Source organism: Leucoraja erinacea, chromosome 23 (assembly GCF_028641065.1).
Source record: "Leucoraja erinacea ecotype New England chromosome 23, Leri_hhj_1, whole genome shotgun sequence".
Lineage (NCBI taxonomy): Eukaryota > Metazoa > Chordata > Chondrichthyes > Rajiformes > Rajidae > Leucoraja > Leucoraja erinaceus.
Genome location: NC_073399.1, coordinates 3,151,730 through 3,177,550, shown reverse-complemented (window position 1 = coordinate 3,177,550; position 25,821 = coordinate 3,151,730). Strand labels below are relative to the sequence as shown.

At 42.8% G+C, this 25,821-nt stretch overlaps 1 protein-coding gene across 4 annotated transcripts in view; it reads right to left on the bottom strand.

Annotated features, from left to right (window-relative positions):
• b3gntl1 (UDP-GlcNAc:betaGal beta-1,3-N-acetylglucosaminyltransferase-like 1) overlaps window positions 1–25,821 on the bottom strand; it is a 231,925-nt gene that overhangs the window by 40,412 nt on the left and 165,692 nt on the right. For 2 of the 4 annotated variants that reach the window (XM_055653669.1, XM_055653668.1), the window contains exons 9-11: window positions 10,025–10,160; window positions 4,936–5,004; window positions 1,578–1,652 (exon numbers count right to left, since the gene is read on the bottom strand). In XM_055653669.1, coding sequence (XP_055509644.1) covers window positions 1,578–1,652; window positions 4,936–5,004; window positions 10,025–10,160 — 280 coding nt within the window. The remainder of the gene's footprint in view (window positions 1–1,577; window positions 1,653–4,935; window positions 5,005–10,024; window positions 10,161–25,821) is intronic. The other 2 variants (XM_055653671.1, XM_055653670.1) reach the window with 1 other exon arrangement.

Genomic DNA, 25,821 nt, shown 5'->3' with positions numbered 1-25,821 from the left:
CCTCTGCGGTTACGTTACTACCGCTCGCTGAGATTAAGTGACAGGTGACTACAAGCCTCCACTATGAGTGGGAGCTGGACCATGTTCTCAGTGTGCAGGTCAACCACTGACAGGAAGCCAAGAATGGAACCCAGAGTATTTCTGTAATATTCCTGTGTTGTATCTACCGAAATAACTGATGTCCTTTTTCCCCCCCTCTGATGGCCGCGGGACAATCGCCATCGCCAGCCGGGGGCTTTGACTTTGACTCTGACATCGGGGGGGAGAGAGTGCAGTGGAGAGATAAGTTTATTTGGCCTTCCATCACAGCTATGTGATGGATGTTTATGTAAAATGTAATTATGTTGTGTCTGGGCTCTATTTGTGTGTATTGTATGGCTGCAGAAACGGCATTTCATTTGGACCTCCAGGGGTCCAAATGACAATTAAATAGACTATTGACTATTGACTAGAGCTGCTAATGCTCTGTGGAACCTTCAGACTGGACTGCGCTGAAGTGGAACATCTTATGTTGTGGCCTCTATATCCTATTAACTTGCAAAAATCAACTACTGTCTCAATGTTTAAATAGAGAAGTTGAACTATTCAATAATATTCAAATGTGTTTGTCAAGATACTGAGCTCAACACAACCTTTCATCACCTTAAAGCACCACTAGTCTGCCCTCATTATTACAGGCCTCTTTATAATGGATTTTTGGTAATAGCAGACATAGTGTCCTCATAGAAACCAGACACCACTGTCTTTTAAGGACACAGCAGCAATTTATTTTTTTGTTTTTATTTTAGTTCTCCAACATCTGCAGCCTTTTGCTTTTACATTTGCATGACACGTTCCAGATTTGACGTCATTTTAACATCAAACGTTCCCAGCTGTTCTCAGGTAGAAAATAGATAACTAAACAGTCAAACATGAATAGTCTAACAACTCAGCATCCTGGGGACTTTGGTGGGTCTAGAATGCTACATTTTCTGAGGCTGTTAATGTCCATTAATACACCAATACATTTTAAAATAATCTTTTCTTTAGATGATACAGAGTAGTACGATAAAGGTGGAGGGAGGGATCAAAATACAGCACTGGTTTGTTTGTAAAGAGACCATTTTAATCTTTTCATTGCTGCGCTAATCATTTTTTCATGTTCATATCATGTGATAGGAGCAGAATTAGGCCATTCGGCCCACCAAAAGTATTCTGCCATTCAATCATGGCTGATCTATCTCTCCCTCCTAACCCCATTCTCCTGCCTTCTCCACAGCCTTCTATGACAATGAATTGCACAGATTCACTACCCTCTGACTAAAGAAATTCCTCCTCAAGGAACGTCCATTAATTCTGATGCTACGACCTATGGTCCTAGACTCTCCCACTAGTGGAAAAACCCTCTCCACATCCACATTATCCAGCCCTTTCACTATTCGATAACTTTCAATGAGGTCCCCCCTCATCCTTCTAAACTCCAGCGAGTACAGGCCCAGTGCCGTCAAACGCTCATCATAAGTTTACCCACTCATTCCTGGGATAATTCTCGTAACTCTTAATTGTATTGCTTAAAAAAAAGAATAGTATCCACTCACCAGTTTCACACAGATGATGAAAGGAGGTCTGGCTTCCATGAAATGGCAAATGGGAATTTGGGGCTTTGGTTCGATCTAGAAGAAGCAAGAACATTTGTCAGGGTTCCACGGTATTTATTCTAGCAGAATACTGAACTGACAAGGAATCCGGTCAGACAGGCTGATGAACAAAGAGAAACAGGGACTTCTACCAACATAAAATCATTTGAAATTTTACTGGATGGCAAGTGTGTTATAGTTGCTGTTTTCTAAGAGAATCTGTAAATGTGCAACTCCTTGAATATACTGTGTGCACTTGTAGATGTCAAGAGTTGAATCTATATTTTAATCATGGATTAATCTTTGGAAGTTAGACAATAAATCAGTTTTGTTCCCAAGTGGAAGGTAGACAAAAATGCTGGAGAAACTCAGCGGGTGCAGCAGCATCTATGGAGCGAAGGAAATAGGCAACGTTTCGAGCCGAAACCCTTCTTCAGACTGATGGGGGGGTGGGTAGAAGAAAGGAAAAAGGAGGAGGAGCCCGAGGGATGAGGGAGAGATAGGAAGGGGAGGAGACAAGTGGATTGTGAAAATGAAAATAAGCATTGCCATGTGGTCAAACATATACTTTGGAAATCACAAAGTGCTGGAGGAATCTGCGGGATGGTCTGGAGAAGGGTCTCGACCTGAAAAGTTGCCCGCTCATTCCTTCCCCAGGTGCTGCCTGACCCGCTGAATTCCACCAGCACTGTGTCTTTGCTCAAGATTCCAGCTTCTGCAGTTCCCCGAGTCTCTATATTGGCAGATCATATTGCTGGCCATATTCTACAAGAGATTTACGGCTTACTGTATATGGTAAAATATTCAATGATAGAAATATGTCGACTACCTACAGGGCAATATTCTTCGGTCGCTAGAAAGTGTTTTATCATTACGACTGCCTCTGGCCCAGGGTATCTCAGTTATTCAGGAAATCCAATTGATTGTCAGATGAGGAAGAAATGCTGTAAAGTTCAAGTTAAACAGCTCGGCACAGAAGGTAACGGGATGCATATACGCTGGGATCTGCTACAAAAAAAACAAGCTACTGGACGAATTCCGCAGGTCAGCTGAGTTACTCCAATAACTTGTTATTTAGTTTGGCGATACATCGTGGAAACAGGCCCTTCGGCCCACCGAGTCTACACCGACCAGCGATCCTCACACATTCTCACTATCCTACACTCACGAGGGACAATTTCCATTTACACCAAGTCAATTAACCTACAAACCTGCACGTCTTTGGAATGTGGGAGGAAACCGAAGATTTCGGAGAAAACCCACGCAGTCACGGGGAGAACGTACAAACTCCGTACAGACAGCACCCATAGTCGGGAATCGAACCTGGATCTGACGCTGTAAGGCAACAACTCTACCGCTGCCCCTTGTTGTGTGCCAGGAAAAATGGTTACACCTCACCAAGACCCTGTGGTGATATGGTGCAAATGCAGATGTTACAACAAATTCTGGTCAAGGTCACCTTGTAGGAGGAGAAAAATCTTATCTCTGGGTGGTGTGTCCAATTCTATTCTTAATCTGTCAGTTGGCTTAGTATAATTTAGCGATACAGCTTGGAAACAGGTGCGTTAGCCCGTCGAGTCCATGTCGCCCATTGATCACCTGTTCACGCTAGTTCTACATTATTCCACTTTCTCATCCATTCCCCACATACCAGGAGCAAGAACCTTCAAACCTGCGTGTCTTTGGGATGTGGGGGGGAACTGGGGCAACTCTATATCGACGAATATTCTATTGAACCTCTGTGGATATACGGTCAAAAACATACTGTGTGGTGTGTGTAATCAAATTTCTAGTGTTCAGTATCGTTGAAACTCAGAAGCCCAAATGTCCTAAACATAGAACTGCAAGGGAAATCAAGTAATCAGAGGGTTAAATCCGTATTAAAGAAAGAACTGCAGATGCTGGAAAATCGAAGGTACACAAAAAAAAGCTGGAGAAACTCAGCGGGTGCAGCAGCATCTATGGAGCGAAGGAAATAGGCAACGTTTCGGGCCGAAACCCTTCTTCAGACCCGGGGTTAAATCTGTACCAGCCAGTGATTCTTACCAACGTGCAAAATGATATTACTATAAACTGTATAGTTAAGTTTCATTTGGATCTTATCATTAATCTTTACTGTTTTATAATCCCTAAACTAGTTTGTGAAGATGATATTCCAGGCTCCGCTCTCTCAAGTTACACAGTATTAAGCTATCAACACACATAAAAGGTAGCCGTAACGGACATTTGGGTATTAATTATAAAGCTATAATATCATCAAAGGATTGATAATAGATGGCGTTGACAATGTGAAAAGAACCACTGAGGATTTCAGGCAGAAACTGAAGTCTTATAAAAATGTTTCCTTTCCCTCCAGATCTTACTGTTTAAGCACTTCAACGTCTCAATGCCTTAAGAAAAGACTCCAAGAAGATGAGTGTAACGCACAATCTCATAACCACAGGCTCATTGGAAAATAATTTGAAGAAAATCATTTGGGCAGCAGAGTGGCTCAACGGTATAATTCTGCCCTACAGCGCCAGAGACACGGGTTCGATCCTGACTATGTGTGCTGTCTGTGCGGAGTATGTATGTTCTCCCTGTGACCAAGTGGGTTCCTTCCCACGTTCCAAAGACGTACAGGTTAATTGGCTTCTGTAAATGGTCCCTGGTGGGTAGGATAGAAGTGGTGTATGGGGATCGCTGTTTAGCGCAGATTCGGGCTTGTCTCCACACTGTATCTCTAATTTAAACTAAATTAGATTAGAAGGGAATGCCACATATTATGGCACAATTAATTTTCTTCCATTAAACATTATGTCGGCTTATACATCATGTTGGACTAGCCCATGCATGTGCTGTGAATACCAACAAATCACAGGGAACATAGAATGATGTCATTCATGGGAAACAAAGAAAATAGGTGCAGGAGTAGGCCATTCGGCCCTTCGAGCCTGCACCACCATTCAATATGATCATGGCTGATCATCCAACTCAGTATCCTGTACCTGCCCTCTCTCCATACCCCCTGATCCCTTTAGCCACAAGGGCCACATCTAACTCCCTCTTATATATAGCCAATGAACTGGCCTCAACTACCTTCTGTGGCAAAGAGTTCCAGAGATTCACCACTCTCAGTGTGAAAAATGTTTTTCTCATCTCGGTCCTAAAGGATTTCCTTAAGCTGTGACCCCTTGTCCTGGACTTCCCCAACATCGGGAACAATCTTCCTGCATCTAGCCTGTCCAACCCCTTAAGAATGTTGTATTTATTGCTGATCGCTGTGTACTTCTGCAAACATGTATGTGTTATTAAGCCGTGTTCACAAACAGGAATTTACCTTTGATTCTTCATACGTATAGAAGCCCTTTGTTATCTTACTTTGATCCACGTCACAAAAAGAGACAACCTAGGCAGAAACAAGGCAGAGACCGCAGTTACTACAGACCGAAGCAACCCAATCCATCACACGAGGGTGTGTGTAAATGTGAGACATATTGGGATAGAAGATTTAGACATTTCAAAGATATGGATTTCTGAGCTGCGAGTACTATCACAGTAAATCCCAAATGTTTGTCAGTAGCAATGTGTTGCAGCGGGTAGAGCTGCTACCTCACACTGCCCGAGGCCAGGGTTTGATCCTAACCTCGGATGCTGTCTATGTGGAGTTTGCACATTCTCCCTGTGACCACATGGGTTTGCTCCGGGTGCTCCAGTTACCTCCCACATCGCAAAGTCATGCGGGCTTGTGGGGTAACTGGCCTCTGTAAATTACGCAGAGTGCATAGTGTCATAGTGTCAGACAGCTGGGATCTGGCCCAATTGTAGATAGACAACAAATTGCTGGAGTAACTCAGCGGGTCAGGCAGCATCTCTGGAGAGAAGGAATAGGTGACGTTTTGGGTCGAGACCAATTTACCCATAAATGCAACAAGGCCCCATCTACACTTAGCCCCACGTGCCGTCCCTTTTCATCCGTGCATTAATTGCCTCATACTGTGTTTTGTATTGAATTCTGTATTTACTTTGTGTACTAGTCATGTCTCTACTATTTATTTCATTCCCCTTACATGTTTTTCCTCTACCTGCTAAATTTTTGTAAGGCGTCCTTGAGACTCTTGAAAGGCGCCCATAAATAACATTTATTATTATTATTATTATTACACTTGTCCCACCTATCCACAATTGGCCCGTATCTCTCTGAAACTTTCCTTGTCCATGCACCCATCCAAATATCTTTTAAATGTTGTTATAGTCCCTGCCTCAACTACCTCTGCTGACAATTCGTTCCATACATCCACCACACTCTGTGTGAAAAAGTTGTCCCTCAGGTTCCCATTAGATCTTTCTCCTGCACCTTAAACCTATGGTTCTTGACTCCCATCCTCGGCATAAAAGAGTGGGTGCAAAAGTACGATGACATAGAATTAAAGTGAACAGGTGATCGATGGTCAGCGTGGACTTGGTGGTCAGAAGGGTTTGTTTTCCTGCTGTATCTTTCAATCAATTCCATCAATCGATCGATCGATCGATCTTTGCTTTGCGCTGATTGTATACAAAGGTGAACCTTGTAATATAGATGGAGACCCTCTTTAATAAAGCAGTAGTGAGCAAAGACCTACCTTTCCAGCTGGACCTCTTACAGCCAGGTGTGGACCATTTCTATGGGAACCGTCTACACTGTGTTTTGGAACCACGCATTATTTTTGACCCAATTGGGCAGAGGAATCTGCCGCTGAACCTGTGCCATGATAGTTCTGGCATCGTAACTGCACGTTCGATTATTTCAAAGGAAAGGTTCGGCCGTGAGAGGCAAATGTTAGCAAATTTACAGCTTTTTTTAAAATTTATTGATTTTAATTGAGGTCAATTTATTTTTTTTTTTAACGTTTTACGTGTTTTCAGCTATATTATTTCATTAACTAAATATATTTTAATTAATGGGCAGAGATATTTGGAAACAACAACATATAAAATTATAAAAGGACTGGACAAGCTAGATGCAGGAAAAATGTTCCCAATGTTGGGCGAGTCCAGAACCAGGGGCCACACAGTCTTAGAATAAAGGGGAGGTCATTTAAGACTGAGGTGAGAAAAAAACGTTTTCACCCAGAGAGTTGTGAATTTATGGAATTCCCTGCCATCAAGGGCAGTGGAGGCCAAGTCACTGGATGGATTTCAGAGAGAGTTAGATAGAGCTCTAGGGGCTAGTGGGGTCAAGGGATATGGGGAGAAGGCAGGCACGGGTTATTGATAGGGGACGATCAGCCATGATCACAATGAATGGCGGTGCTGGATCGAAGGGCCGAATGGCCTCCTCCTGCACCTATTTTCTATGTTTCTATGTTTCTGATGGCCAAATAAGCCTGTAAATATATTCTTGCCGGCTGCGGGAAATGTAAGGTGCCCTCAGATGATTCATGGCAAGCCTGTTCTGGACTCTGATTCTATTGTCTATGAATCTGATTTTGGTATTGTCATTAGTTTATTAATGTCACACAGAATAAAATACAGTGAAAGACTTTGCTTGTGTGTGCTATTCAGCCAAATCATACTAGTTAGTTTAGTTTATTGTCACGTGTACTGAGGTACAGCGAAAAGCTGTTGCTGCGTGCTAACCTGTCAGTGGAAAGACAATACACGATTACAATCGAGCCATTTACAGCTAATTGATAAATTATAGGGGAATAACGTTTATTGCAAGGTAAAGCCAGCAAACACCAATCAAGGGTAGTCTGAGGGTCACCAAAGAGGTCGATAGTAGTTCAGCACTGCTCTCTGGTTGTGGTAGGCTGATTCAGTTGCCTGATAACAGCCGAGAAGAAACTGTCCCTGAAACTGGAGATGTGCATTTTCACAATTATATACCTTTAACCTGATGGGAGTGGGACGAAGAGGGAGTGGCCAGGGTGTGACTCATCCTTGATTATGCTGCTGGCCCTGCCCAGGTAGCATGAGGTATAAAGGTATAGAAGGGAGGTTGGTTTGTGTGATGATCAATAAATACATCTGCCTTTTAAATATGATATAAAACCACAGCATATCTCTTCATAAACTCTGGACAATTGGTTGTGCGCTAACATTTTCTTTCAGCGGAAAAATCTAATGAATCATCATTTTTGTATTAAAAAAAGTCTGTTCCTTTGTAGACGAGAAAATCTTAACAACAACACAACCACGTGCTGGAATCCAGCCACAGGCACAGCAGACTCCTGCAAATGAGCCACAACTGAGAGCCTCATAACTAACGTGCTGAATGCACAATATTTTCATTAACCCTGGAATCTGAAGCATGCCATTAAAGGGCAAGTAACATTAGCTCCGTTACACAGAATAGAAAGATGTTAATGGGTATGGCTTTGGAGAACTGGCATATTGTTTTTCTGAAACAGGGATTTGATTTGCCTGCCCTGACATTTGGCCCGTATAGTTTGCATCGCCTCTGATCAGATTAGTGGAGAGCTTTGAATTCCTTTCAGGACACTTGGACCATTAATGTGCAAAATGCAGAGTGACATACATGCTGCAAGTATTTCAGCAAGTATCAGTCTGCACAATATCTCAACCTCTGCAACCCTAACACAATTGTTAACATTTAGAAACGGACTACGTTAAAAAATTATGTCATCTAAGTTTACTTCCATAAATATCTCATCATTGTGGGCGCTGTGGTAGAGTTGCTGCCTTGCAGCGTTAGAGACCCGGGTTGGATCTTGACTACAGGTGCTTGTCTGTTCGGAGTTTGTACGTTTGTACCTGGGTTTTCTCCGAGATCTTCAGATTCCTCCCCCATTCCAAAAACGTACAGGTTTGTAGGCTAATAGAATCATAGAAACATAGAAAATAGGTGCAGGAGTAGGCCATTCGGCCCTTCGAACCTGCACCGCCATTCAATAGGATCATGGCTGATCATCCAACTCAGTATCCCATCCCTGCCTTCTCTCCATACCCCCTGGTCCCTTTAGCCACAAGGGCCACATCTAACTCCCGCTTAAATATAGCAAATATTTAATTGTAAATTGGCCCTAGTGTGCGTAGGATCGCTGGTTGGCTTGGACTCGGTGGGCCGAAGGGCCTGTTTTCACACAGTATCTCTAATCAGTGGAAATTCCAAAATGTATCCACTATCTCTTTGCAGTTTACTATAAATAGAATCTACAGCAGGAATAAAATATTTGGTTTATTCAGATTTTGCATTTAGATCAAAGCGTATTATCCAAATCTCAAACCAAAGTTTTGCAAAATACTCGTTGAGAACAAGTTCTGAAAGTCTGTGGAACAATGTGACATCATATTTGATTTAAGCATGTTAGACACCGCAGAATATAAAAGATATGATGAAGGTTACGGGCGGAGGCGTTAGTTCCATGCTGTAAGTTTCCAAGGCTTTGTGGAAACACAAGGAACTGTGGATATTGGAATACAAAAAAAAAACCCCGCAAAGTGCCTTACAGTGAATGCAGCACCGGAGACCCAGGTTCGATCCCGACTACGGGTGCTGTCTGTACGGAGTTTGTATGTTCACCCCGTGACCTGCGGGTTTTCTCTGAGATCTTCAGTTTCCTCCCACACTACAAAGACGTACAGGTGTGTAGGTTAATTGGCTTGGTAAATGTAAAAATTGTCCCTAGTTAACACAAACATCCACCACAGTGACTCCTCCACATTCCTCACTGTGATGGAAGGCGAAAAAAATGTTCAATCACTCCCTTCTTTGTCCTCCAGCGGTCGGGGGCCTCTAACTTTCCGTTGACGGGACGATCTTACTACCGTCGCCAGTGGCGGGCCTCCTCATCGGGGCGATCAAGCTCCTGCATCGGGTGGGGGAGGGGGGTCTCAGCTCCCCTGCGCCCGGGGACCTGACCCAGGGTCAGCCCTTTGTGCTTTGCTCAATATTCCAGCATCTGCAGTCACTCATGTCTCCAATATGACTCACATATAGCTTTCAACCTGTACACTGCCAAGTTACACCATTGACCGTGACCCGTGTATACTCAGGGTGGCACTAAACAGGTTAAGAAAACATATAAAAGTTGGACTTATAAAAGTAGTCTTTATATTATTACAGGGAAAAAGCAGCAATATAATGGGCTAGATGACCACACTCATCCTGGCTTCAAGCTGAATTGTGCTCATGAAAATCTACGCTATCATTTTTATAACATCTCGTCCTTTCCCACAGTGAAAAGTGCGTCATAAATACCAAGATCTTGATACAGTATTTTAATAGTTCAATGATTCAATGGTACTTTATAGTCACATGTACCTAGACACAGTGGCATTCCCTGCTTTGCATGCAATTCACTTAAATCACACCATACATAAACTCAATAAGTACAAAAACTGAACTTTTGCAAAGTACAAAAAGAAACATTGATAAATGAGTTCTGAATTGTGGGCCTTCAATAACAATTTTTGTTTCCACGTACCTTTTTCTGATTGGCAGCTGCCAGACATCTGTACAACTTCCTCCCCTGTTTCCCAGCATTCCAAATAGTAAATGAAGGCCAATCGTTTAAAACTCGCTCCTCCAGAAACCCGACACGCTCCTTCCAAATAGTCTCCCTATGGAAAGAGTGAGTAATGAATCACATCTCTGTGTACGTATTCCAGCCAAAATCATCGCCGATATTTGGCTTTGCAAAGTGGCGAAATCCATGCTGGTTATGTTAGTGCAACAGTGGGCCTGGTGCAATTTTCACATACCATCAGGCACGTGTGTGCATTGAGACTTGTGCGTACATTTTAGCTCTGGTGGTGGTATATATCACATCAGCAACTGCACCAAAATAAACCAACGTTGGCCTCTTTGTTTATTATAGTAGAATAAACTTCTAGTACAATGAAGAAGTATAGAACGAAAACAGGGTGACAGACCTGATGCACACTTACTCATGGAATTTCCATCAAGTTAGATTTCCACGGCTCCAAACACAGGGGCAGATAAACATATTTGAACATATACACAGTCATTAATTCTTCTCCGCTTACAGAAAATGTTATTTCTACTGCTTTGCTTCAGTCCATAGGATCAGAGGAGTGTGACTACCGGTTTATGTGTTCTTAATATCACCACCTAATCCAAAGGCAGACTGGTTTTGTAGCAAGGCTCAATGGTTCCCTTTGTACTTGACTCATAAACCTGGAATGTTCCGAAATATAAATCAGTTCCAAGGGATTGGGCACATGGAGCTGTTGTTGTGTAAAATAACCTTGAACTGAGCTTCTGAGGATTTTTGTGCCAACTCGATTCCTGCAATTTCTGAAATTGTTTTGAAACCATGAATTTCCTTCCATTCCTTTTTCTTCCCTGTATTAAAATTGCGCAGACCATCTTTCCAAACAATCCAATTCACAGTCAATATTGTTGTACAGGCCTCAATTCCCTAATCTTTCAAAGATGTACCCTCCTTAACTTTAAATAGCCTCCACAACCAACCAGGAAAATGAATTACTTTGTGTTCAAGAAGGAACTGCAGATGCTGGAAAATCGAAGGTACACAAAATTGCTGGAGAAACTCAGCGGGTGCAGCAGCTTCTATGGAGCGAAGGAAATAGGCAACGTTTCGGGCCGAAACCCTTCAAGGGTTTCGGCCCGAAACGTTGCCTATTTCCTTCGCTCCATAGATGCTGCTGCACCCGCTGAGTTTCTCCAGCAATTTTGTGTACCAAAGGAATTACTTTGTCAGGTGAAGTTTCTCTGTACCTTAGTGTTAAAGAAGAACCCATCAACTTGCATCAAAGCCCTCTTATTCGATATTCTCCCACCAGTGGAATCATCTTAACATCTACTCAGTCAAACCCCTTTAGGGTTGTGCATGTTCAATAAGATCCCCCACATTCTTCTAAACTCCAAAGAATACAGACCACAACTCTTAGGCCTCTCCATGTATAAGTCTCCTCACATCCCAGGTATCACTGCAGTTGTACAGGGTCTTGGTGAGACCACACCTGGAGTATTGCGTACAGTTTTGGTCTCCAAATCTGAGGAAGGACATTATTGCCATAGAGGGAGTGCAGAGAAGGTTCACCAGACTGATTCCTGGGATGTCAGGACTGTCTTATGAAGAAAGATTGGATAGACTTGGTTTATACTCTCTAGAATTTAGGAGATTGAGAGGGGATCTTATAGAAACTTACAAAATTCTTAAGGGGTTGGACAGGATAGATGCAGGAAGATTGTTCCCGATGTTGGGGAAGTCCAGGACAAGGGGTCACAGCTTAAGGATCAGGGGGAAATCTTAAAACGGATAAGAAGGGGGTGAATCCTGGAAAACCAGAGATGAGAAGAACTTTTTTCACACAGAGAGTGGTGAATCTCTGGAACTCTCTGCCACAGAGGGTAGTTGAGGCCAGTTCATTGGCTATATTTAAGAGGGAGTTAGATGTGGCCCTTGTGGCTAAGGGGATCAGAGGGTATGGAGAGAAGGCAGGTACGGGATACTGAGTTGGATGATCAGCCATGATCATATTGAATGGCGGTGCAGGTTCGAAGGGCCGAATGGCCTACTCCTGCACCTAATTTCTATGTTTCTATCATATCCATTTTGAATTAAGGGGACCAAAACTACACAGTTTTGCTTCCTGTACAACTCTAACAGTATTTCCTTCTTTTTAAACTTGTGATAAAGGCCAATGTGCTGTTTGGCTTTTTTTTTGAACAACCTGCTGTACCTGTGTCCATTAACTTCTGTGATTCGCAAACAACACCTAGATAGACACAAAATGCTGGGGTAACTTAGTGGGACAGGCAGTGTCTCTGGAGAGAAGGAATGGGTGACATTTGGGTAGAGGCCCTTCTTCAATCTGAAGAGGCTGAAGAATGGTCTCGACCCGAAACGTCCCCCAGCCAGTCATCCTGTCAGTTTGCATCTCTATCTATCCCTTTGTTATCATCTCTTCCACAGCCAACAATGGACCATTGTGGGTTCCATCTTTTTTTGGTCATCAGTGCTAGCTATGATTTGTTCAGAACCTTTTCTGCTGTTTGGACCTCCTTTGTTAATCGTGGATGGCTCATATTTCTAATGGATTTCATGTTCTTAGTTTAGATTCATTTAGAGATACAGCAGAGAAACAGGCCCTCGTCCCACTGAGTTCATGTCGACCATCGATAACCTGTTCTGTGTTATCCCAGATTTATCCCAGTGTTTTGCCTCCACTCCCCACACATTAAGGACAATTTACAGAGGCCGATTAACCTTCAAACCTGCGTGTCTTTGGGATGTGGGAGGAAAGCAGAGCACCCAGAGGACACCCACGAGGTCACTGTGAGAACGTACAAACTCCATCTGAGATTAACTGGGATCAATTGCTGCCAAACGTTTAATCTCAACTACAGAAATCTATTGGTTTGTCCCTTCCTGTCACTATTTTATTTTTATGTTCCCCTTCATTATCCAGTGCCACAACTCTCTCATTTATTTAATGTTATTTTTTAAACTTCCCATCACTAACACCCCCCCATTCCCCCCTCTCTAAATAGTTTGTCTTTCTGCAACACTAGTTATGCAATTCATTAGGACATTGGCCCTAGCATGGTTCAAATGCAGCTCATCCCAACAGAACAGTCGTCCCCTCTCCCCCCTCCAATATCAGTGCTGTTGCATTTGTCTGACCCACTTTGTTACTCCAGCTTTTTTTGTTTCTTTCTTCCATTACCCCATGAATTGAAAGACATTTCTCCCACAAGGGCTGCGAGAATTGACAGGAACAACAAATATTTCTGGCTGTTTATACTTAAAAGTTCTTGCAAGAATGCAGTAGTTATCACTGGTCTCATACTAGCACTGTACAAGGAGCTATAAAAAGATCAAACTCGTTTGCTGACATGTTGACATGACATTGGTGACCTTGAGCATTCGTCTATATCTGCATAATTTCCAATTAAATATCAGCAATGCACAATGAAATATTTATATTGCATGTATAAATCAACCCAGCAGATTTCTCAGACAATGCTGTAAATCTGGTGTTATCCTGACGTACATAACACTTACAGTGGCTTGCAAACGTATTAATACCCCTTGATCCTTTTCCACATTTTGTCACATTACAACCACAAACGTAAATGTATTTTATTTTATGCTGTGGGGGTGGCGTTTCTGGGTTTTTTTTCTTTTTCTTCTTTTTTGTTTTTGGGGTTTTATGTGATAGACCAACACAAAGTGGCGCATAATTGTGTAGTGGAAGGAAAATGATACATGGTTTTCAAATTTTTTTACAAATAAAAAACTGAAAAGTGTGGCGTGCAAAAGTATTCAGCGCCCCTGAGTCAATTCTTTGTAGAACCACCTTTCGCTGTAATTACAGCCGCAAGTCTTTTGGGGGTATGTCTCTACCAGCTTTGCACATCTAGAGACTGAAAATTTTGCCCATTCTTCTTTGCAAAATAGCTCAAGCTCAGTCAGATTGGATGGAGAGCGTCTGTGAACAGCAAATTTCAAGTCTTGCCAGAGAGTCTCTATTGGATTTAGGTCTGGACTTTGACTGGGCCATTCTAACACATGAATATGCTTTGATCTAAACCATTCCATTGTAGCTCTGGCTGTATGTTTAGGGTCGTTGTCCTGCTGGAAGGTGAACCTCCGCCCCAGTCTCAAGTCTTTTGCAGACTCTAACAGGTTTTCTTCCAAGATTGCCCTGTATTTGGCTCCATCCATCTTCCCATCAACTCTGACCAGCTTCCCTGTCCCTGCTGAAGAAAAGCATCCCCACAGCATGATGCTGCCACCATCATGTTTCACAGTGGGGATGGTGTGTTCAGGGTGATGTGCAGTGTTAGTTTTCCGCCACACATAGCGTTTTGCATTTAGGCCAAAAACTTCAATTTTGGTCTCATCTGACCAGAGCACCTTCCTCCACATGTTTGCTGTGTCCCCCACATGGCTTGTGGCAAACTGCAAACGGGACTTCTTATGGCTTTTTTTCAACAATGGCTTTCTTCTTGCCACTCTTCCATAAAGGCCCGATTTGTGGAGTGCACGACTAATAGTTGTCCTGTGGACAGATTCTCCCACCTGAGCTATGGATCTCTACAGCTCCTCCAGAGCTACCATGGCTGCTTCTCTGATCAACGCTCTCCTTGCCCGGCCTGTCAGTTTAGGTGGACGGCCATGTCTTGGTAGGTTTGCAGTTGTGCCACAGTCTTTCCATTTTCGGATGATGGATTGAACAGTGCTCCGTGAGATGTTCAAAGCTTGGGATATTTTTTTATAACCTAACCCTGCTTTAAACTTCTCCACAACTTTATCCCTGACCTGTCTGGTGTGTTCCTTGGGCTTCATGATGCTGTTTGTTCACTCTTGTTCTCTAACAAACCTCTGAGGCCTTCACAGAACAGCTGTATTTATACTGAGATTAGATTACACACAAGTGGACTCTATTTACTAATTAGGTGACTTCTGAAGGCAATTAATTGGTTGCAAAGGATTTTATTTAGGGGTATCAGAGTAAAGAGTTCATACTTTTGCAAGCCACTGTATGTCCACAGTATGGTCCTTTATAGAACAATGTAATTAAATAAATTAATCTGCCGTTTCACATCACCATTTCAATCCAACTAGTAATATAATCAACATTTATAGCAATTTTATCTCAAATGCACTCCATAATCCTTTGGTAAAATTCACTTAGTTATTTTGCATCTGTTCCTCTTCCAGATGTTTGCTCCTTTTCATTACCTCGCCTGCTCATCAGTACTGTTATTTGACCCTCTCTGGCCTTTCACCTCAATACAGACCACTCTTCCCCGCCATGAGTTTCTGCCTTTCTGTGCTTCGCCAGTCTCGAACAGTTTCCAGCTGAATTGACTCTTCAATGATCTGAAACTCCAACTCAGGTTCACTCTCCTGATTTCTGTTATAATTATTACACAATGAGACTCTTGTTCTCCATCATTTGGTGTGGAAGCTATAACGTTAACTTGCATCCATGCGCCACTCCCTGCTGCACCGAAAGCTGCTGCTGATGCCACACCAAGCTATTGTATCCTGCAGTAACAACACTGTGATTTCACCTTTCAGTATCATCTCCCAAATAAATAACACAAAAATATGAAAAACATGTAAAATAATACTTACATAGAACTTACATCTATCTATCTATTAATATATAAAACTCTCGTGCCATCCGACCGGCTGCCGTCCGACTGCCTTTCTGCCTTTTGATTCGTTGACGGCTGCTCCTTCCTATCAGCTTCCAACACACTTCGAAACAAAGTTGCAAGACAGGAACACACTGAACTTTTCACTGCTGCAGCAGGCAGGGGAGGTGCAATTGGAATTTTTTTTCAATCCACTGCTGAGGGAGGCAGGGGAGGCAGGGGAGTGCTGGAATCTTACATTTGGGAACGGCTTCAGTTCCATTGGAGGAGACGGGTGCATGGTGGAATATTGGGTTGGGGGATCACACCATTGGGGGAGCAGACCCAACGGGGCTGCACTTGGTTTAGTATACTTATATAACTGAAGACAGTTTGTAGAGAGACCACATGCAGAGGCTTGGACGTTGGTCCAATTGAGAGGATGCTGAGAGATGACTGAGCCTAGTACTGAGCTGACATATAATTGTGTCTTTAAAGTGAAGAAATTGGGATTGAGGGAGGTTAACATAGAAACATAGAAAATAGGTGCAGGAGGAGGCCATTCAGCCCTTTGAGCCAGCACTGCCATTCATTGTGATCATGGCTGATTGTCCCATATCAATAACCCGTGCCTGCCTTCTCCGCATATCCCTTGACTCCACTAGCCCCTTTGAATGAAAGTGAATTGTGCAATATACTGGGCAATGAGACTTTGACTTGAGTAAAGAGAGGGTGCAAGACGTGATGTATAAGAAACAGTAAAATAACTAAAATGGGGTCAAGGAAAGAGCGTTCAAGTTTCCAGCCACAGGAAGCACAAGATACGACAAGACACACACACAATGCATACAAAGCGTTGCATGCAGATGCCGAGAAGTGAGTTCAGCTCTGTCTCGACAACTTCTAATCTCGTGTGTGGACTTGATAAGAAGAAGACATAACTATAATCTCAGTAACAATGCGCCTAATCAAACTCAAAATAAAATAACTATTGAGCATCGAGCTGACCTCACAGTTTAATTAGCATGCCAGGTTAACAAGTTCACTTCTCAGAATTGCAAGCACACTTTGAATATATAAATAGAATATACAAGCTCTCCAGTGCTAATTGGTCTACTGATCTTTCCTATTTGCAACAAAGCAATTGGCTGCAATCAGTAGTTTCCTGAGGACGGATATCTTCAGGCAACAGTATCAGGTTTTCCAGGTGAAATTAATTATTACCAGACATACGGCTGGTTAACTTTTCATCGGTTTCACGAATTCCAAGTTTGATTCTAAGCAGCCGGGCGATGCCTGCCAAGGCACACGAGTCAATTCCAGGTGTCTGGCTGCAATAAATGTGATACTTTGTTTTCCAGCATGAAAATGAAAAAAATATCACCTGATGGCCAAACCAAATGAAAGTTCTCATTTACTGACTGTTCTTCAACACAGAAAAGTGGCACACTCTCCCAAATAATGGCATCATCCCCACTGCAAAGGTGAAGCAATGCAATTAGCAACAAAACAGTCAAATTGTGGCATTGATTTCAGTTGTAATTCTGCATTTCTTTTAATGAATTGTTCTTTCACATGATAATTATTTTAGTTTAGTTTAGACAATAGGGAAACAGGCCCTTCAGCCCACCGAGTCCATGCCGACCATCATATTTCCTATCCACTTTCTCATCCACTCCCTACACACTAGCAGCAATTTACCTAGAGGCCAATTAACCTCCAAATCTGCACATCTTTGGGATGAAGGAGGTAACAAGAGCACCTAGAGGAACATCCTTGGGGGTCACAGGGAGAACGTGCAAACTCCGCACAGTCAGCATATTCAGGATATATGGCAACAGGTCAGGGAGGACTGCATTAGCGGATTCTAAACGTTGTGTTCAGATGAAGGAGAAAACGACCATTTCCCGTCCCTCTTATGATGGATAAGGACAAGATTGAATCATAAATTGTAGAAATTTAAATCAGAATTTTCTTAGCACAGATGGAATCCTTTAGGTGCATTGTGCTCATTCAGGCCAGAAAACGAGTAGATTCCCCCTGCCCGGGCCAGCAGATGACAGGGCTACAAGTGCTCATGTTGCCACATTTATACATGATCTTGATGAAGGAACCTTCATCACCTTCTCAGGTAGTCATCGCATTCAGAACCACTTCGAGAACCCACGATATTAGGTGAAACAAAAACTCTTCTCAAGTCACCATTTATTCTTTCCGGATTTTATCTTTTATAATTTTGTGCAGTAGTAAAGCATTAAACATCTTTACATCCTTTGCTCTTGGGATTCAAGCCCAATGTCATCTGCTTCTTGATCTTAAGGTCATAAGCACTAGGAGTTGAATTAGGACATTCGTCCCATTAAGTCTATTCTGCCATTCAATCATGCTGATCTATCTCTCCCTCCCAATCCCATTCTCCTGCCTTCTCCCCATAACCTCTGACACCTGTACTAATCAAGATTCTATCTATCTCTGCCTTGATATTTTCCTTCATACCCCTATATATTTCTTAAAAAATATCACCACTGGAAGAACTCAACTAGCACCTGTGGAGACAATTTCCAAGTGAGGCGGAGGTCCACCTGCACCTCCTCCACCCTTGTCTCCAGCAACGCTGTGGTCTCCTCTACACTGGAGAGGCCAAGCATTGACTAAGCAATGATAGACATAAAAAATAGGTGCAGGAGTAGGCCATTCCGCCCTTCGAGTCAGCACTAAGCAATGATAGACATAAAAAATAGGTGCAGGAGTAGGCCATCCAGAATGAGTACCCCGTCCAGCTTTCTCCCCATATCCCTTGATTCCATTAGCCCTAAGAGCTAAATCCAACTCTCTCTTGATAAACATCCAGTGAATTGGCCTCCACTGCCTTCTGTGGCAGAGAATTCCACAGATTCACAACTATCTGGGTGAAAAGGTTTTTCCTCATTTCAGTCCTAACTGGCCTACCTCTTATTCTTAAACGTGTGACCCCCTGGTTCTGGACTCCCCCCAACATCAGGAACATTTTTCCTGCCTCTAGCCTGTCCATGGAGGTCGTGTGCTCTGCCTACAACCACCATCTCGAGAATGTGGCCACATGTCATAATCATCAGCTTCCCATTCCCCCTCCAGAAGGTTAGGTTTGGACCTTCTCTGTTGCTATGGAAATGCCAAGTGCATATTGGACAAACAATATCTTATATTTTACTCGGCAGGTTACAACTCAATGGATTGAACATTGAATTTTCCAATTTCAGGTCACCCACATCCCTGGTATTCTACACTCACTAATATTTATCTGTCTGCTTTAATTTCTTTCCCCTCGGCTCACCTTTCCCATCCTGTTCCTTCGCCCTCTCCCCACCGGTTCCATCTGCCCACCACCCCCTCCCTACCCGGTTCCACTTATTGCCTACCAACTCCTGTTCCACCTCTCCCTTGCACTGCTACATTCTGCCAATCATTGTCTCTCCGCTGACCAAAATGTCTACCTGCATGTCTTACCTCCACAGATGCTGCTTGCCCAGCTGAGTTCTTCCAGTGTTCTGTTTTTGCTCCAGATTACACCATCTCCAGTCTCTTCTTTCTATTTTGTGATCCTGCCTTGCATCTTCTCAACTTATAAACAACCGAGCATTCTTTTTGTGCAGGAAATAACTGCAGATGCTGATTTATACCGTAGATAGACACAAAGTGATGGAGCAACTCAGCGGGTCAGGCAGCATCTCTGGAGAGAAGAAACAGGTGCGCATTTTGGCTCAGAATCATTATTGCATTCTTTTTAAACTGAATTGAAGCTAAATGATTAATTGGAGGACTTATGAACTGTTCCCCTTTGTTCCCTGATGGAGGTTGAAGACTACCTAACAAATTGCATTTGTAGCTTCAAGGGTTAAAATGGTGCACCTTCACTGGTATAAACAAGGCAACCCCAGCAAGCTGTCAGAAGGTATGAATGATCGCCTTTCTGCATGGGAGATGGTAGATGATAGGTAAGTGGTGTGATGCAAAGTCGGGCAGGTCACGAGGTGGCCTCCTGCCTCTTCCATCATTTGGGAAAGCAAATCGAGGGAAAGTGCAGATTCCCGTTGATTAGAGTGCAGCCAGCTCTGTACCATCTCATTGTTTTCTGGAAGTTGAGACAGCCTCAGCTACATTTTAATGGGATTGCTGTTGACTTCAGATTTGTACATAAAACACCATGGCGGGTACCAGGCATAGTTTCAGTGATCCGGCTTTGCTTCAGTTTTTTCTCATGCGCCTCTCAAGAATAATCCAAAATCGGGAGCCATTTAGATTGACATTAAGAATAAAAGATCCAACCAATAACTTGTTTGGTTCCAAGTTTATAATTGAATGTCATCAGAATGAATTTGGCTTCCTCATCAAAGTATGGAACTTGCTTTTTTGTTTCATGCTGGCCAGACCACAATATGTGTGCTGGCCTTAAATGGCCATGGAACTTTGAGCAGTAATCGAATGATGTATTTCTGTCCAAAGATGCTTTGGCTGATATCAATGTGTAGGAAGGAGCTGCAGATGCAGGTTTACACTGAAGAAAGACACAAAATGCTGGAGTGTCTCAGCGGAACAGGCAGCATCTTTGGCTAAATGGATTGGGTGACGTTTCCGGTCTGAAGAAGGGTCTCAGCCCGAAACGTCATCCATTCCTTCTACCCAGAGGTGCTGCCTGTTCCGCTGAGATACTCCTGATATCAATGCTACAGCAGGCAGATTGACAAATTATCTGAGTACAGGCAGAAGGCAGAAACTTGGAACGAAGCAGCTCAGTCACATCTGTGCTGCAGGAACTGTGCAAAAGCATTAGGAAATGTTCTGTCAAATAATAATTAGTTTAGTTTGGTTTAGTTTAGAGATGCAGCAGGGAAACCGGCCTTTTGGCCAACCGAGTCCATGCCAACTATCAATCACCCATTCATTCACACTAGCTGTATGTTATCCCACTTTCACAGCCATTCCCCACACACTGGGGAAAATATACAGACCTCCAACCCCCACGTCAGGAGCACCCGGAGAGAATCCATGCAGTCACACACAGGGAGAAGATGCAAACCGTACACAGACAGCAGCCAACTTCAGGATGAAACTCGGGTCTCTGGTGCTGTGAGCCAGCAGCTTTACAAGTGGCACTGATGTCTGGATCACTACAATGTGGTCAAGGCATAGAGATTGGCCTTGGGACAACCAGGAATCCACCTGCCTTAGAAGACAGGGCTCCAGATGAACAAAGTCCTCCAGTACCTACAGCCTGAGGTACAAATCAGTCTCAGATCTAAAGACAACCATCTGTGACATCTCATTATTTCACACATACGGAAATGGCTGCTGGAAGGTGCAGAGAATTGGTGGGAGGCAACTGGGATGAAATCTCCGGCAATTCTACCAACTAGAGTTGTGAAGATGATGTAGATTAGAGGCATTTCCCAACCAGCCCATGCGATACTATGTCTTCACAATTACAAACTCCATCACAGCTATAACATTATAAACTGAAACTTTAGTCTTGAATAAAGCTGAAGTTCGATCTTGTGTCCTTCAAATCTCTGCTGCATTGCAGAGCATTCAAGGTCAAAGCACTCATTCTGATTTCCAATTGTACTTGATATATTGAGCACAATGCAAAATGCTGGAGGAATTCAGCGAGTCAGCAGAATCTGTAGACAATTTCATTGTCCTATCTGGGACACATGACAATAAACTCTCTTGACCTGGCCTGACTTGACTTAGATGGCGTTTTGGGTCTGACCCTTCTTCCTCAACAGATGCTGCCTGGGCCACCAAGTTCCTCCAGCGCTTTTGGTTCTGCTCAAGGTTCTCGCATCTGCAGTTCTTTGTCTCCCCATGATAAATGATTCTCTCTGTAATTTAGCTGCCCATTGGCTCCCAGAGAGACAGGGAATTCATATAAAACAGGACGGCATGGTGGCACAGCAGTAGAGTTACTGCCTTTACAGCGCTGACTGCCCCAGTGACCTGGGTTCGATCCTGACTATGGGTGCGATCTGTATGGAGTTTGTACGTTCTCCCCGTAGCTGCGTGGGTTTTTTCCCCAGGATTTTCGGTTTCCTCCCCCAATCCAAAGACGTACAGGTTTGTAGGTTAATGTATAAATGTAAATTGCCCCATGTTTGTGTAGGATAGTGTTAATGTGCGGGGTTCGCTGGGCCGTAGGGCCTGTTTCCGCGCTGTATCTCTAAACTAAACTAAATTAAATTACAAATAATGCTGAGAATATAACATTGGAATTAAGTGGAGGAGGTTCATCCAGAGAACATGAGACACAATTGGGATGAGGAGCTTCACTAACGAAGCATTTGCCATCAACAACTGCAACTAATGGTATCATTTTAAGCTTCTTGCAAAGTTTCAATCACAGAGAACACCATTCTTCCAATAATCTAGTCGTCTCTCTAATTTGCAGTTTAAGTGGAATTAATAAAATACGTTTCAAGTTCCTAAAATTTCAGGAAGAACAAATCTTTGTAAGTATGGAGACTTGTTTTAAGACAACAATTGGTCAACAAATGTGTTATATCCACACTTGAATTAGTACAGAAAATCATGCGAATGTCGACAGAAACTAAACTGAATGGTACTACTGATGATTCACAAAGTTTGGACACTCAGACAAATCTCCATCAAGCATACCAAATTATCATTAAACCCCGTAATTAAATCTGAAATGTAATTAGATTAATCTGATTTAGTGAATTTTAATTTAATATCCCAATAAAAACTTTAAAAATAAGTTTTTTTCCACATACCTTAATTACAAAATGATAATACTTTATGATCCACTGCTCTAGTTTGCTTTCAGAACTAGACGGATACTTCTAAAAGCAAACTAGAGCAGTGGATCATAAACTTCTTGTCTGTTGCCAATGCTTAAAATCAACAAAGGAACCAGAACCTTTACTTAAATTTAGCTCTTAAGGCTAAAGGAATCAAGGGATCTGGGGAAAAGCAGGAATGGGTTACTGATTTTGGATAATCAGCCATGATCATACTGAATGGCGGTGCTGGCTCGAAGGGCCGAATAGCCTACTCCTATCTTCTATGTTTCTATGTTTAATCCATGGTCAATGTGAATCTGCAATCCCAGTCATACACATGGGAATACAAGGAACTGCAGATGCTGGTTAACAAAAAAAAAGAATCAAAGTGCTGGTGTAACACAGCGGGTCAGGGATTATGGAGAACATTATAGGCAATGTTTTGGGTCAGGACCCTTCTTCAGTCTGACCTGAATCGTCACTTATCCCAGAGATGCTGCCTGACCCATTGAGTTACTCTAGCTCCAGTCATGTGAGTAAGTAACTGGCAGCTCTGATGTGTCCTGCCTAAAATTCATTGTTATGACAGAACATGAAATCTGCCATTGTTTTTGCGAAGAGTACCTTATTGAGATGGGTTTAGAATTGAAGAAGGATTGGATTTGAGTCATGTCCCAGCTACACTTGTCCCAGCTGCTGCCGTTTGGCCCATCTCCCTCCAAACCTGTTCTATCCATGTACCTTTTGGATTCTATTGATTTAATTTTGAAGAACAATCAATGCTGACAAAGGGAAATAGAATCCACCAACAAACACACCCATCCATGATTGACTTTGCCTGAAGACTGTGAAACTGGGCGAAACTTTAAAGAGAGGTGGAAAGCAAAACTGCTGTATTTTTAGAAAGTATCCCATCATAGCTGAAGAGAGCCCTGCAAATAATGTGTTCCCCAATGACACAGTAATAAATATATTTTAGCCTGGAGATTTGGATGGTACAATCACTCCACTTACTTCTCCTTCAAAGATGAGAAGATCTGAAGTCTAACAAAACAAAGCTATTTGTAAAAATTCCTCTCACAGAAGAGCTGGACTAGGGTTTAGAAGCCGGACTAGAGACGGACTAGGGTTTAGAAGAATATTAAATAGGCCACTTTAACAAAGGTTCCTTTGAGGTTTTCAAACTATGACTGGTTTAGATTTTGTAAAATATTGTTGACACCCCAAATTTTGCAAATACTTCAATTTAGAATAGGAAGCTGTGAATCAGTTGGAAACACAGGGCATTTTGACCAAATAAGGTTTAAGTATGGAAAGCTGTGGCAATGAGCTACAAGTGATAAATAACTTTACAATGTCATTCCTCTGACTATTAATCTCTTCACTACTGCAGACCAATGTTTGTTTACATATGCACAACATTCCAACAGAGTGACAGGGAGCCTTTGTATCACAGTATGTACTGTATGTGTTGCTGTCTGCTTACAGAGCCCTTGTCAATCAACTCGTTTCTGAGCAGCTCAGCTGTACAGTGAAACATCTAAACTTAATTCTGACCAAATTCTCTTCCTTGAGTGTAATCCATCCTAAATCTCCATGTGTGGCTGTTCTATACACAGTCAGAATTGGTAGCAATCTCGCCTCTAAGATTCAAAACATTATTGGTTTAGGTATAAGCCAATGTTTTTCTCTAAATCTTCATTGACTTCAGTTTTACCAGAGCTCCTTGATCCAACACTCAGTCAAATGCCTCCTTGACGTTAAGAACAGTCACTCTTGCATCAATGCAGGAATTTAGTTCTTTGGTTCCATTTTGATCCAAGGCTTTAATGAGATCTAGAGCCAGGCGGAGGAGATATAAGGAACTGAAGATGCTGGTTTACAAAATAAAATGACACAAAATGTTAGAGTAACTCAACGGGTCAGGCAGTGCCTCTGGAAATTATGGATAGGTGACGTTTTGGATTGGGACCCTTCTGAAGGGTCGTGACCTGGAACATCACGTATCCATGGTTACACAAAAAAGCTGGAGAAACTCAGCGGGTGCAGCAGCATCTATGGAGCAAAGGAAATAGGCAGCGTTTCGGCCCGAAACGTTGCCTATTTCGTTTGCTCCATAGATGCTGCTGCACCCGCTGGTTTCCCTCCAGCTTTTTTGTGTAACAGACAGTCTTCGATTCTCCAGCATCTGCAAAGTTCCTTCTTAAACATCACGTATCCATGTTCTCCGCAAATGCTGCCTGCCCCGCTGAATTACACGTTGTAGTTTTTTTTTTTCTGGAGGCTAATGAGACCAAAATTGGGCACTGGTGAACAAACAGTTCTGCTTGATAGCCCAGTCAACTGTACTTCCCATCACTTTGGTGATAATCGACAGTAGATTGATTGGAACCTAATTAGATATGTCTAGCTTGTGTTCAGGATACATTTGGGCAGATTTCCAAATTACTGGAAGTATACCAGAGTTATAATCATAATGGAACAGCTTGGCTGGAGCTGTGACTAGTTAATGCTTAACTCTGTATTTTACATGGCTTTTTGTTGTACAGTGGTTTATAATTCTGCGTGGCCCTCTTCGACAGATTGACACCTCATTTTTAGGTGTCCTTGTGTCCTTCTGCATTCTTCTCTGAACCAGAATCCAACCCTTGACTTGATTGTAATGTCCAGCTAAACTTTGTCAATCCCAGTTGCTCCAATGGATGTAGAATGATGCAGCACTGTGAGCTGTACTGAACATAGGAAGCTCCTGCTCAGTGTATTATTTATCCTTCAGCCCCTTCCATTCTTCCCCCTCACTCCCCCCCCCCCCTGTCATTTTCTACACTAATAACAAGCATGGAGGCTGAAAGATTCAAAACCCGTCTCCGCAAACATCTTTGACTCCACACCCTCATTAACCTACTTTGTAACTCAGTTTGTTGTGAACTCTCTCAACATTTCCAAATTGGCTGGAGGACATTTCTTGACTGATTACGTTCACTCCTCCAAAGTGCCTCCAGAGGTTTTACTAAGGATAATATATAAATGCAAATGTTCATTGTAGCTTTTCTTTGGTCGTTCCAATGCCTTTGGCTCTCAGCTTCATTCTATTTCTGCTTCATCAAGGTAACTTCGACCTGATGTTGAGTTATATTGAGAGTGCTGTGTAGAGTGATCTGCACCAATAGCTACACGGTACACCTCACCCTACACAGCCCCCCCTCACGGTGACAGAGTTGCCCTCGGATTGGAAGTCTTTGATCTGTTCGGAATCAAGTGCATCGATGGGCGCACTGTGTATTCCCAGGGAGGTTGGAGTGATTCACCAAGATGCACATGTCTAAAGGTAGGCAGCATGTGAAAGCTTTTACTGGTGCCAGCAGGT